General features: G+C 40.5%; 1 protein-coding gene across 5 annotated transcripts in view; it reads left to right on the forward strand.

Annotated features, from left to right (window-relative positions):
• Nucleotides 1–14,337, forward strand: part of USP28 (ubiquitin specific peptidase 28) — a 44,220-nt gene that overhangs the window by 17,494 nt on the left and 12,389 nt on the right. For 4 of the 5 annotated variants that reach the window (XM_077780493.1, XM_077780495.1, XM_077780494.1 and 1 more), the window contains exons 9-15: nt 313–461; nt 2,236–2,363; nt 5,128–5,223; nt 8,291–8,467; nt 10,561–10,778; nt 12,351–12,421; nt 13,744–13,972. In XM_077780493.1, coding sequence (XP_077636619.1) covers nt 313–461; nt 2,236–2,363; nt 5,128–5,223; nt 8,291–8,467; nt 10,561–10,778; nt 12,351–12,421; nt 13,744–13,972 — 1,068 coding nt within the window. Of the gene's footprint in view, nt 1–312; nt 462–532; nt 816–2,235; nt 2,364–5,127; nt 5,224–8,290; nt 8,468–10,560; nt 10,779–12,350; nt 12,422–13,743; nt 13,973–14,337 lie in introns of those variants that run through there. The other variant, XM_077780498.1, reaches the window with a different exon arrangement.

The raw sequence follows: 14,337 nt of genomic DNA on the forward strand, positions 1-14,337 counted from the left end.
TTTTTTTTTTTTTTTTTTTTTTTTTTTGGCAAGACTAATTCACAAGAGGTGGGATAGTCCTTGATCAGGAGGCACATACTGTCCGGTGGTCTCTTTTTGTGAAAGAAAGTTCATGGGAGTCGCTCATTCGTGGCCAGTGCCGGGATCTGCTGGTCATTGGCAGTTGCCATACAGGCTTAATTACATACTCTTCTAGCCGGTTCTCAGCAAGTTGCTGAATTAAGAAGATAACTTGTCTCTGTGGTGCCAGAAAAAAAGGCTTCAGATAATACCAGTGATGTCTTTAAAAGAGCAATCTGTTTCTTTGCCTAGGAAAGCCCTTTTGTAACAATGAGACCTTCGGCCAGTATCCCCTTCAGGTAAATGGTTATCGCAACTTAGACGAATGTTTGGAAGGGGCCATGGTGGAGGGGGACATTGACCTGCTTCCTTCCGATCATTCGGTGAAGTACGGACAAGAGGTAAGTTGGACACTTTTATTTGCTGTGCCAGTGACAGAGCCAGTGAAGTAGGACTGAGCTTTTTGGCAAATTGTCTTCCTAGCAGATATTAACTGACGTTACCCTTAACACGTGTTGGACTAGCCTGAAGCCTCTCACGAGTTGATACGCATCAGTCAGTCTTAGTGTTTGATAAATGAATTCTTTACTGAAAGTATGCATTTGAGTTAATCATATGAAGGTTGTATGCTGCTTCTGATGTTTTAAGTATGATCAAGTCTCTCTTTTTCTGTTGAAGCCTACCTGTACCTGAGTAGGGAGAGCGCACTGCCTCCATATTTTCGGAGGGTAAAAGTACAGTGATTAACTCCTATGGTATGCCATTTAGAATATTTTCCCTATTATTGTATTTACTGTTCTTCATAGTAAATTCTGCCTTTGCTTTTGACATTTTTCAAATTTAATATTCATTTATTTTTGTGGGTTGGAAAGAAGGGGGAGAGTTAGAGGGAGAGCACGGGTAATCAGTACCTCAGTTGGGTCCAGTTGGGTTAAGAACTAGTGACTTGGGAACAGCATTGTCGGTACCACACAGATTGGATCATTCTCCTTTCGTCATCCGTGTTGAAACAAAGCTGTGGGCTTATGTGAGTCCAACTCAGTTGCTGACTGCCTTTAAATTCACCTTGGGAGCCTGACATGAGCCTTGTCAAAGTACAGTAGGCAGCGTAGGGCAGCGTGGGATCTAAGGCAGAGCTACCGGCTCCCTGGCTTTGAGGAGAGTCCTAACTCGGGGTTGGGAAGCCCAGCACGTGTCCCGTGCATGCTTAGCCGGTGCGCATTCTTAAAGAAGAGAAGGGGCGTTCAGCACCTCCTTAGGCCTCTGGAGACCTTTATTCAAGAACGGGAACTCTATATGAAAGAAAATAGAAAAACTCTTATCCTGATTTAGATTGACCCTGAGGTAGTCAGACGGGCTGTCTGGATTTGCCTTGTGCCAACAGGAGTACGTTAAGGGAGCGTAGCTGTGTGCACCTTTAGTAAAGGGAGCGTAAGGCTGTTCTGACAGACCTCTCGCATACAGGTGAAGTGAGCAGAAATGCCTTTCCTGGGTTAGCTTGAACAGTTGAGGTCTTTTCTCTAAGTCCATGCTTTCTTTCCTTGAAACTCAAGGTTAACATTCTAGGTCGATTTGACTCAGTCCCTTATGAGAGACATCTGTAAATTCTAAGAATTCAGAGTTTTTTCTCAGAAACTTGAGCACTCGTAATCATGAGCCGTTTCAAGTTTCTTTCTTGAGAAATAAAGTGGATTCAAATTATGTCTAATAGATTATAAATAAATGGTATGTATGTATACATATTAGTGTTTTGAGCTGATTTCACGGAGATAATTGTCTCCTTAGTTATATGCTGCTTAGGTCATAATTTCTAATTCTTTGGTTAGGCTAGCCGTTTTCTTCAGGTTTTGACCCTCTTTTGAATACGGATGAGTATTCAAACTTAGTGAATGAGTGGCGTAGATTCTTGCTGCAGTTCCTGCGTTTAAGGGTGGTTATTTCTGAGGATAATAGTTGAGCAAATGTTGACTGGCTTGTAAATATGGAAACTTGAGGGATGTTTAACCATATTCTCTAAGAAGGCATGATTCTAAGTGGTATTGGGGATTAAAAAAACCCCTCTAGGGTGAATTTGATTTGAATATAAATTCTACACCAGAAGAAGAAAGTTTAAATCTGGCTTTTGCTATTTCCTCAAATTAACTTCTTTCTTTCATATTTTTGCTTCTGACATAGCGTTGGTTTACCAAGCTGCCTCCAGTGTTGACCTTTGAACTCTCAAGATTTGAGTTCAATCAGTCCCTCGGTCAGCCAGAGAAAATTCACAATAAGCTGGAATTTCCTCAGATCATTTATATGGACAGGTGAGTTCTGCGAGGGATTGTCTTGATGTATTGCAGAAGGAGAAGGGAGCATTTACTAAGTGTGTCCTGCGCAGGAATCACTTGATGGAAGTCTTGATGATATGCAAATTTGGGTTAATGGGATTCCTTGGATCTAGGGTAGGGCCCAAGAGTTTGCATTGCTGAGCAGCTCTCCCAGTGATGCTAATGATGATTTTGATCTGGGGACCACAATTTGAGTAGTTAGGCTTAAGGTGAAAGCCTGCTAATTCTCAGGTGAAGAACAGTCTGTGGCGTCACCACAGTGTATTTCTGTCTAATCCAAATACTATTTGTATTCCTGGAGAAAAAAACCCTAGACAGACATTACAGGATTTTAATCCTTTTAAGGTCTGGTTTCTTGATGTATGGTTTACACACCAAACCATTTTACCATTCTTAGGTGTGCAGCCAATGAGTGTTAGTAAAATAATATAGTCAAGTAACCACCTGCACGGTCTGGCATATTTCCATCCCCCAGAAGGTTTCCTCCTGCCCCTTTGCAGTTAATCGCTTTTCCCCACCCCCAGGCCTTAGCAGCCACTTAACTTGTTTTCTGGCCCTATAGTGTTGTCATTTCTAGAATGTCACATTAGTGACATCAGTATTCAGTATGCTCCCTGTTGTGGCTGTCTTCTTACACTCAGGATTATGTTTTGGGGATTCATCCATACTGAGTTAGTATTCCACTGTAAGTAGTAGTCCAGTATTTTTTCCTTTTACCAGTTGATGGATGTTTCAGATGTATCCAGTTTTAGGCTATTATGAATGAAGCTACTATGAACATTTGCCTAGAAGTCTTGGTGTGGTATTTAGGGCTTCTGGGTAGAGCACCTAGGAGTGAGATTCCTGGGTTGTATGAAAATTATATGTTGAAATGTATAAGAAGTGCCCAAACTGTTTGCTAAAGTGGCTGTATAATTTTGCATTCCTACTAGCAGTACATGAGAGTTCCGTTTTCTCCAAATCCTCACCCATAATTAAATTTGTCCACCTTTTAAATATTAGCCATTCTAGTGGGTTTGTAGGAATGTCTTATTTTTCTTTTGATACATATTTCCCTGATAACTAACCATGTTGAGTGTCTTTTCATGTGCTTAATTAATGGTCATGTGTATATTTTCTTTGGTGAAGTGTCTTTTCAAATCTTCTGTTTACTTTTTAATTGCACTGGTTGTGTTCATACTGAGTGGGTAAGAGTGAGTTCTTTATGTATTCAGGATTCAGGTCCACATGTTTCTTGTCTCTGCTGTCTCTTTCATTTTCTGACCAGTGTCTTTGGAAGACCAGGAGTTTTTGATTTTGATAAAGTCTAATATATCAGTTTCTCTTTTACAGTTTGTGCATTTGTGTTCTGACTCAGAGATCTTTGCTAACCTAAGATCACAGTTTCTTCCATTTTTTTCCTAGAAATTGTATAATTTTAACTTATATTTATGCATGTCTATTACCCATTTAGAGTTTATTTTTGTATATAGTATGAGATAAGGGTTTTGTTGTTTTTGCATGTGTTTGTTTTTGTTTTTGTTTTGTTTTTTGCAAGAGAGGGAAAGGAGGCATGTGGATATCCAGTTATTCCAGCATCATTTGTTGAAAAGACTCTCGTTTCCCCCATTGAATTACCTTGGTACTTTTGTCAAAAATTAATTAAGCATATATTTGTGGGTCTATTTCTGAAGTCTCTGTTTTGTCTATTGTCTAATCTTAAGCCAGTGCCACATTGTCTTGATTACTGTGGCTTTATTGTAAATTTGGCATCAGAGAATGTAAATCTCCAACTTTGGTCTTTTTTTTCCTCCCAAGTTGTTTTGACTATTTTGGTCTTATTTTGGTCCTGTTTTAGCTATTTCTAGGTGAATATTAGAATTAGCTTCTCAGTTGTTACCAATAACTATTGGGATTTTGAGTGGTATTATGTTGACTCTATAGATCAGTTTGGGGAAATTGACATCTTAACTATTTTGAGTCCTTCAATCCATAAACATGGTATAGCTCCATTTATTTAAATCATTAATTTCTGTCAACAGAGTTTTGTAATTTTTAGTGTTGAGGTCTTATATATATCTGATTAAGTTTATACCTAAACAGTTAATACTTTTGATGTTATAGTGGTTTTTAAAAAAATTCTACTTTCCATTTGTTCTTTATAAGTATACAGAGATGCAGTAGATTTTTTCTCTGTTTTTTAATTGACTTTATGTCTTTTGACTTTACTAAACTCACTAGTTCTGATGCATTTTTGTAAATTCTTTGATTTTTTTCATGTAGACAATTTGTCATCTGCAACAAAAGACAGTTTTACTTTTTCCTTTGCTTTTTATATGCCTTTGCTTGATTTCTTTCTTTCTTCCTTTCTCCCTTTCTTTCCTCCCTCCCTCTCTGCCTTCCTTTGTTCCTTCCTTCCTTCGTTCCTTCCTGCCTTCCTTCCTGCCTTCCTCCCTCCCTCCTTCTCTTTATCTCTCTCTCCTCCCTCCTTTCTCTCTTTCTCTCTTTCCTTTCTTTCCTTCTTTCTTTCCCTTCCATCCTTTCCTTCCTTATTGCACTGGCCATGCCTCCAATAAAAACATTTAGTGGAAGAGACAGGAGTGGACATCCTTGAATTGTTTCTGATTTGGGGGGGGCAGCATTCAGTCTTTCACCATTATATATGATGTTAGTTATGTGTTTTCATAGATGTCCTTTGTCTGTTTGAGGAAGTTCCCTTGTATCCCTTGTTTGCTGACACCGTGTGTTATCATTTGCTTAGGTACATGTACAAGAGCAAAGAGCTTATTCGAAGTAAGAGAGAGTGTATTCGAAAGTTGAAGGAGGAAATAAAAGTTCTGCAGCAAAAGCTGGAAAGGTGAGTCGTGACACCTTTTTGCTCATAAATGTAAAAGATAGAAGATTAATATCAGATAATTTGCTTATATTTAAAAAGTAATTCGGAATTGAAGTATTAACTAGTGTGTTTTATAAAATAGGTAGGAAGAATTCTTTTCTAAGTGTGAAGCACTCTTTAAGATGAACTGGTGGTATCCATGGGCCAATAGTAGTCCCAGAGTCTTACCGGACTCAGAGCCAGTCATTGGCAGTGCATCGAAGCCCTTTACTTCTTCCACTCCCCTTGTCGTCATCTTCACAAATAGGAGAGAGGTAACTGTCACAGTACTCCAGACCCTCTGTGTTGGGAAGGTGGTTTCTTAAGTATCTGGGAAAAATAAAAGCAAAAACAAAATGCTCTTCTACCTGGACCAGGGCTAATAGTTCTGATACCTACAAAGTCCTCTCTCTTATGGAGGAATCGCTCCCTTTTTGTGTATTTGTTTTGCACTGACTATTTCTTTGGCATCACCCCATGACTTCTTAAGGGGGAGTCAATGTAATTTCTTTCGAGTAAAAATAGATCCCACTGATGTAGCATTTACGAAGGAAGTCCCATGGACTGTCATTTCCAACACTTTCCATACCAGCCCAAGATCCTGCATCTACGGGTTCCCATCTTTAGCTTCCTCTCTCTCACTTGGGAAGAGCTTATCCAAGATGTATGGTGATCAGTTATCTACTTGTCTTAATATAGACTTAAACTGAGGATTAATTCCTTAAATACTGTCATGGAAGTGATTTACAGGACTCTGTGTGCGACTGTATATTACTTTTAAGGTTTTAGTGATGTTTGTAAGGTTGGAAAAATTTGATTTTATAAAACCAAATATACCCGATATATTATAACTCAGAAAAACTCAATTTGCCAGTAACCAACAGGGCATTCTGGCTTATTTAGATTTTAAAACTGAGTATAGGAGCGTTTTATGTAGTATGATAACTACTTCTTTTAAAAAAAATAAAAAGGCTTTTAAAGGGCACATGCCTGGCTCAGGTGGTGGAGCAGGTGACTCTTGATCTTGGGGTTATGGGTTTGAGCCCCATACTGGGTGTAAAGATTACTTTAGAAAAAATAAAATCTTAAAAAAATGACTTTTAAAATCTCAGATAACTTTATTTGGGTAATTTTTTTTTTAATTGCTTATGTAAGTGTGACATGCTCCTGGGAAAATATAAAGAAACTTCTAATGGATACTAGTAGGCAGTAGAACTGAGACAGGCTGGGTAAATTTCATAATTTGTTTTACACTCTTTTGTGTTTGAGTTTTCTTGCTAGGTGTGTGCAGTACTTTCATCATAAAACAAAACCAAAAAACTTCACCATTTCTCCTCTGAGATACCTCAGTATAATATTAAAGATAAGATGACTTGCATAAAGCCTAGACATCTTTTTTGAAACTGCTTTTGCTTTGATTTTACTAACTTAATAGAGGTGCTACTTTGTATGAAGTACTTGGGTCTGAAGGAATTCAGTAGAACAGGAAATTGATGATGTCAGAAATTTGAAGATAGGGTTCTTAGAGAAAAATTCTTGCTGAAGTTTTATATAAGAATCCTACTAAAGTACAGCAAACCTGGGAAGAGGTTTATGATGACTTAAATGGTGTGTAAGATGATGACTTCAAGTCCTCAGCCATATCATATCTATGCTGCATTTCTAGTAAGATAATGTTTCCTTTGGTCCCAGCTAGTCATGTATAAATTAATTCTTTTGACAAACGCTGTGTGCTTCTGAAGACATGTTAACCGTGTTTGTGGTATAGACAGGAAGTTCAGGTTCTGTCCTGTAGAAGTTAAGGGGGGGAAGCTGGGGGGCGGGATATAGAAGGAAGATTTCATAGAGAAAGTAGATCTTGAAAGGTAAGTCGAGTTTAGATAAGCTGATAGTAGCTAAATAAAAGCAAAAAAATATGTCTAAGAAATAGTACAATTCTCTAAGGTTCCTCTTGGTTTAAATATTTGACATCCTTTTCAGTGGAAGCCTCAAGTCTCCATGGCAGCCAGATGCTAATTCTACTTCTTTAAATTAGTGAGGATGAAGTGTCTTTGCTACATACCCTTTAACATGTGTTTGGCTTTGAATTGTGTTACGCTTTATTTCCCATTAGCAATTTCATTTCAGAATGCCCTTTCTTGATATGGACACAAGTTTCTTTCTTCCTAGTTCTGTACCTGCTTCATTTTTTTCGCTGTATTCGAGAAGAAAAATACAAATTGCCTCTCTATCCCTTTGCAAATGGAACCCCATAATTATAGGGTTTGTCTGCACCAACCAGTCAACCAATCCCATTTAAATTCCATCTACTATAGTGAGTTATAGTTTATGACTTTAACAGTGTATCTTTTTATTGGGTCTAACATGTGCTGGTAATGGCAGAATGTTGGGGATTATTAAAATAATTTGTTAATTATTTTGATTATATAATGAAGATACTTATTTTTGACTGATCACAAAGAAACTTTCAACAATTTGTGGTCAGCCTATGCTGTTGAATGAGTGCATGAATAATAGGGTACTGAGGACCCTGCAGAAGAAAGATTCACCGGTTTTCGTAAACTTTGACCTTTATCAACACCTTCTTTTCGTTTCCAGCTGGCTCTGTGTCGTTGTCCTTAATTTCTCAGTAGGTGGTCTACAGGGCAGCAAAGAATAAACCCTCGGTCGCCCCTTCACGGGCGTTACTTGTAGATTTGAGTCCTGGTAATATATCTGTTTTCCTTTAAGAGAGAGAATTTACTTTTATGACCAGATCCTAGATGTGATATGATATCAAGAGAATGCACAGCAGGTATGACCTGAATTGGGAGCGCATTTGAAATGTTTTCTGCCAGGTGTAATCACATAGATCATTACCAATTTCTACTTCTGTAGCTAGAGAATTTTCACCTTCTGGATTGTTTGAGTGACTCATCAAATACCATATAGCATTTAGGAAAGAGCCTTTCCTTCCGTGGACTCTACACAGTGACATACCTTTTGTCAGCAAGCCACAAAGCACTAGACAGACCTGGCCAGTCAGAGCACCGTTGTGTTTGCGTCTTAGGTATGTGAAGTACGGCTCAGGCCCAGCTCGGTTTCCACTGCCGGATATGCTGAAATACGTTATCGAGTTTGCTAGTACAAAACCTGCTTCAGAGAGCTCCACGTCTCAAAGTGACCACATGACGTCAGCGCTTTCTTCAGCGCACTGCCCAGTTTCTGACCTGGCATCCAAGGAGAGGTAAAGGAAACAAATATTTAACATAGTACACATGGCGGGGGGCGGGGTGCACCTGGTTGGCGCAAGTTAGTGGAGCATGAGATTCTTGATCTCGAGGTTGTGAGTTCGAGCCCCACGTTGGGTGTGGAGATTACTTAAAAATAAAATCTTTTTAAAAAGATTGAGGGGTGCCTGGGTGGCTTAGTCGGTTAAGCGTCCGACTTTCGCTTGGGTCATGATCTCGCGGTTCGTGGGTTCGAGCCCTGCGTCAGGCTCTGTGCTGACTGCCAGCTCAGAGCCTGGAGCCTGTTTCGGAGTCTGTCACTCCCTCTCTCTCTGACCCTCCCGTGCTCACGCTGTCTTTCTCTCTCCTAGAAATAAATAAAAAACATTAAAAAAAAAATTAAAAAAAAAAAAAGATTGAAAAAGAGGTAGTAAATGTTTGGGGTTTTTGTTTGTTTGTTTCATGTGAATCGGGCACCATCTTCCCACCTGATAAACACTCCATTAGCGCTCAAGGGCTGTGAGTTCTTTGTCATTAAAGGGATGAGTTCGCTCCTACTTTGGTGGGAGTAGTCCTGATTCCTAGCGGGGCACTGCACTCACGTACCTTGCCCACAGGATGGTTGGGATGATTTCAGAGGCTTCTGAACTGTCTGCAGTGGTGTTCCTTTCCCACCAGGACTACCTTGGTTCTAACTAGCTGTAAGCTAGCTGCCGCTCCAGCCCCGATCTTTCAGAGCATCTCGCTCTCACATCTGCTGAGCATACTCAACCAAGTCAACTTCAGGGAAAGGCTTATTCTTGAGTAGACAATTAAAACATGTAAATCAAAACAAAACAAAACAAAAAACCTCAGCTAGAAAGTGAAGAGGACAGGGGCGCCTGGGTGGGTTAGTCGGTTGAGCGTCCGACTTTCACTCAGGTCATGATCTCGCGGTTCATGGGTTCAAGCCCCACATCAGGCTCTGTGCTGACTGCCAGCTCAGAGCCTGGAGCCTGTTTCGGAGTCTGTCACTCCCTCTCTCTCTGACCCTCCCCTGCTCACGCTGTTTCTCTCCTAGAAAAAAAAAAAAAATTAAAAAAAAAAAAAGGACAGCCAACAGGGCTTACCAAGTAAAGGGACAGCCAACAGGGCTTACCAAGTGAAGGAACAGGGAGGCCAAGTGACATGAGCCTTCTGACTCTCTTCCAGCCCGGATCAGGCTTGATGTATGTGTCCTGGCTAATAGAATCAGTAGAATCCATTGAAAAAAAAAAAGTCCATACTTCATAATTGCTGTTTCTGTATATTTTATTTAGCCATCTGCATCATGGAAACTCTGTAGTTGATTCCTTGATTCTTCTAGTCCAGTCTTCTCTTCTTTAGAAGAACCCTTCTTTCTTGTCCCTTCTTTATATATATTTTTTTTTTCTGTTGCCAGTTTCTAAAAAATTTTTAAATTTTGTTTAAATCCAAGTTAGTTAACATGCAGTGTAATAATGATTTCAGGAGTAGAATTTAGTGATTTATCAGTTCCATACAACACGCAGTGCTCATCCCAGCAAGTGCCCTCCTTAGTGCCCATCACCCAATTAGCCCATCTTCCCACCCGACACCCTACCAGCAACCTTCAGTTCTCTGTATTAAATATAGTCTCTTATGGTTTGCTTCCCTCTCTCCTTTTATCTTATTTTTCCTTCCCTTCCCTTATGTTCATCTGTTTTGTTTCTTAAGTTCCACAAATGACTCAAATCATATGATATTTATCCTTTTTGTCCTTCCTTACAAGAAGTAGTTAGAGAGCATGAACCATAGACTCAGATCTGGATTTAAATCCCATAATTGACTTGCTGAGGGAGCTTGGGTAAATTGCTTAATATTCTAAACCTTAGGTAGTTATAGTTGTAATTGGTGATAATAATAGTATCTGCTTCATCAGCCAAGTTGTATTAAATGAGACGATGCATATAAAGACATGGTTTATCTGGTCTTATTTGGCCTTTACTGACCAAATACTTGCCAAATTATAGCTGCACTTTGCATATAGCAGGTAGCTCTAGGAAGCACGCTAACTGAGGCCAAGGCCTATTTTGGAAATTATCATGTCAACGTGATTTTTATCCTCTTTCAGTACAAGTAAAGAAAGCCCTTCTCAGGATGTCGAAGGTACCTTTTCTTCTGAAGATTCTCTACCCAAGTCTAAGGCAATGAATAAGCCGCTTACATCGCCCCGGTCTTCCATGGAAACACCCTTATGGCCAGCTCCTCGAACTGTCACAGAGGACGAGATAAACTTTGTTAAGACCTGTCTTCAGAGGTGGAGGAGTGAGATTGAACAAGATATTCAAGGTTGGCTCTTTTAAAGTTGTCACACTGTTAGTCTTTCCCTTTCTGCTGGAAGTTAGGCATAAATGATGGAGAGAGGCATGATTCTGACACGGGGATTGGGACTTCTTTTGGTTCCTCCCATTATACAGCTGTGGAAAGACCTCTCCTAGAAACCTCCTCAAAATTTCTGGGAACTCCTGGGACGCTTAGACGCACACGATCACCTTCAGCTGGGATTTTTCCATGTCTGCTGATTTCTGTTCCTATGGTTTATGTGAACTCTGACTTTCATTGACCCAAACTTAGAAGTTAGTTCTCCTAGATTTCCACTTTTAAAAGTCTTGTCTAAGGGCACCTGGGTGGCTCAGTTGGTTAAGAGTTTGACTTCGGCTCAGGTCATGATCTCATGGTTCATGGGTTCAAGCCCTGCATCTGGCTCTGCACTGACAATGCACTGAGCCTGCTTGGGATTCTTTCTCTCCCTCACCCCCTCTCTGCCTCTCCCCTGCTCACTCTGTCTCTCTCTCTCCCTCAAAATAAATAAATAAACATTAAAGAAAGTCTTGTCTATATGAAATATGTTTTACTGAAGGCTAATTAGGCAGAGAAGGAGCAATGCACACAATGTAAAATGGAATTATTCAGCATCCTGTCTTTTGTTTTATTTAATGCTTATTTTTTGAGAGAGAGAGAAAGAGCATGAGCATGGGAGGGGCAGAGAGAGGGAAACAGAGAATCCCAAGAAGGGTCTGCACTGCCAGCACAGAGCCTGATGCAGGAGTTGAACTCACCAAAATCAAGAGTCAGACATTTAACTGACTGAGCCACCCAGGCGCCCCGTTCAGCACTCTGTTTGCAAAGGTCCTTTGACCTTGTCATCTTGTTGTTCAGACTTTCCCTCCTTCCCTTTCTTTCTTCTTTTATCTAGGGAGCAAAATGGATGGATGAATGAATGAATGAATGAATGAATATTATGTTTATCATTGTCATTAGGGGCACCTGGGTTGATCAGTCAATTGGGCATCTGACTTTGGCCCAGATCACGACCTCATGGTTTGTGAGTTCAAGACCTGCATCAGGCTCTCCGCACCTCCTCCCCTCCTCTCACTCTCTCTTAAAAAATAAATTAACATATAAATGGATAGATAGATAGATAAATAGATAAGTAAAATAATCAGATCAGATCAGTCAAATCCCTGGTCAAATCAGATCATCAAATCTAGATTCCTCCTAAGTTCTTATCACAGAAATCTCACTTCTGCCTTCTCCAGTCGCATATGAGGGACATATATTTTTATACTCAAAGTGACCCAGTAAGGTCTTTGTCTAAACAGAGACTGCTTCTTTTGTGGGAAATTTTGGTGCCAATTATAAGAGAGAACATTTTAAAACCTTAATGGGAATTGTGTTGAACTAAAAGCCTTCATAACCTAAAGCAGTAGCTGCTTTGAAAGCATCCAGTCCTTTGTGGCTCACAGAGCGAAGTTGAAATCGCCAGAGTGCCAGGGACAGAGAGGCGGTGACTTTTGCGTGGCTGTGTGCAACGGAATCATTTTAACTCAGTTTTTTTTCTGTTTTTCTTTTTTTTAACAGATTTAAAGAATTGTATTGCAAGCACTACCCAGACTATTGAGCAGATGTATTACGACCCTCTCCTTCGTCAGGTAGAATGAAAATGGATGGGAAAGTGGTCTGCATGTGCTAATGGTAGATCCAAAAGAAAATTGGCTAGTTTTCTTTGAGACTGAACGGGGACCTCCCTGAGTCATAAGAATAGACTTAGGAAAGAAATAGGTATTTTTCTGTTTATTTTGAGGCCCAAACAGGGAATATATCTTCCACGAACAATAACACTTAAACATATTTGTTTTGATTCTGCTGCATGGTATTTTTTCATACAGTAGAAAGGTTTACCATCAGGTGTTAAAAATTTCCCATAAAGCGGTAGTTTAAGTCATGTGGTGGGGAAAACCCCAGCCAGGGACCGGTCACCCACCTTTTCCACAGCGCCCTGTCCTTGGTGATGCTTTGGTTAGCCATGTGCTTTCAAGCATTATTTCCCTCCTAAGTCCAGAACGGAATGTGGCCAGGGCAGAACTTCTTACTGTCCACATACACTTTTGTTTAGAATAACCTTGTGGGCACCCGGAGGAAATGGTGCCCCAGTCAGGGGTCGCGTGTGCCAGGTGGGAGGAGGAGAGCCCCGTCCGATTCCAGGCCTCGCAGAGGTGCAGCTGGAATGCGCCGTGTAAAGCCTGGGTTTTCTTCATTTCCGCTTCTGTGCTCTTTCAGAACTTTCACCTACAGTGAAATCATGCCAAGATACTGACTGAATACAGGTTGACCTTGATTCTCTGGCTGGTTTTCCTTTTCCTCAGTGCTCACTGGGCACCTTAAGCATTGCTCTGTGTTCTCCATATTGAAAAAGAACAAATGCTTTTGAAACATTGGAAACAAATAGTATGTAGTTAAAAGGGTCTTCACCCCAGGGAGGTGGATGGATCCTTTGGAAGAAGAAATATGGGGACCGTATGGTTCATGATGAAATGTGCTAACTTGAAATTTGGCACCAAATAAAATCAGCGCAGAACAAGGGCACCGCTCAACTCGCGGTAGGTCCCAAAGGCAATACAGCTTTTCTCAACATGAGAGGTGAAGCTGATTCTATCTTCAGGTAAACTGAGTTTGGAATTGGGGCATAGATAGGTCTGCCAGTGCCTTTGACTTCAGATCTGGGGTTTTAGGAATTTAAGGAGTCGTCAAAGATGCCATCTCGTTCAGCTGTGTGGTTTTAAAGCTTCAGGAATTGAAACATAATCAGCCGATTCCAAGGCTGTGTTTTTGTCTGATTCTAACAGCCTCTCGAACACATGTATAGTCAGTTTTCTTACGTCTGATAGTTGGCAGTAACCTTCCAGTTTAATAACCTACGCTTTCCCGTTCACGTTGCTTAACCTGACTCAGGAGTGTGCCTTCTGACCCGCAGGTGCCTTATCGCTTGCATGCAGTTCTCGTTCACGAAGGACAAGCCAATGCTGGACACTACTGGGCCTATATCTATAACCAACCCCGACAAGTCTGGCTCAAGTACAATGACATCTCTGTGACTGAATCTTCCTGGGAAGAACTTGAAAGAGATTCTTACGGGGGCCTGAGAAACGTTAGTGCTTACTGTCTGATGTACATTAATGACAAGCTGCCACACTTCAGTGCAGGTAAAAACAGCCTAACGGAAGCTAGAGCCGGGGAAGATCTGTGCTGCTCGCAGAAGGGAATGGTCTTGTAGTCTTTTTGTTTTTTTTAAACTAGAACTTTTTTTTTTGTAATTTTTTAAGCTAATTTATTTTTGAGAGCGAGACAGAAAGAGCAGGTCGGGGAGGGGCAGAGAGGGAAGAAGAGAGAGGATTCCAGGCAGGCTCCACACTGCCAGCACGAAGCCCGATTCAGGGTTCAAGCTCAAAAACCATGAGATCGTGACCTGAGCCGAAACCAAGAGCCTGTTGCTTAACCAAGTAAGCCACCCAGGCGCCCCTGAATTAGAACTTACTATAAAGTAATAATGCTTTAAAAAAAAATAAAG

The sequence above is a fragment of the Crocuta crocuta genome, unplaced genomic scaffold (genome assembly GCF_008692635.1).
Source record: "Crocuta crocuta isolate KB4526 unplaced genomic scaffold, BGI_CrCroc_1.0 scaffold374, whole genome shotgun sequence".
Taxonomy (NCBI): Eukaryota; Metazoa; Chordata; class Mammalia; order Carnivora; family Hyaenidae; genus Crocuta; species Crocuta crocuta.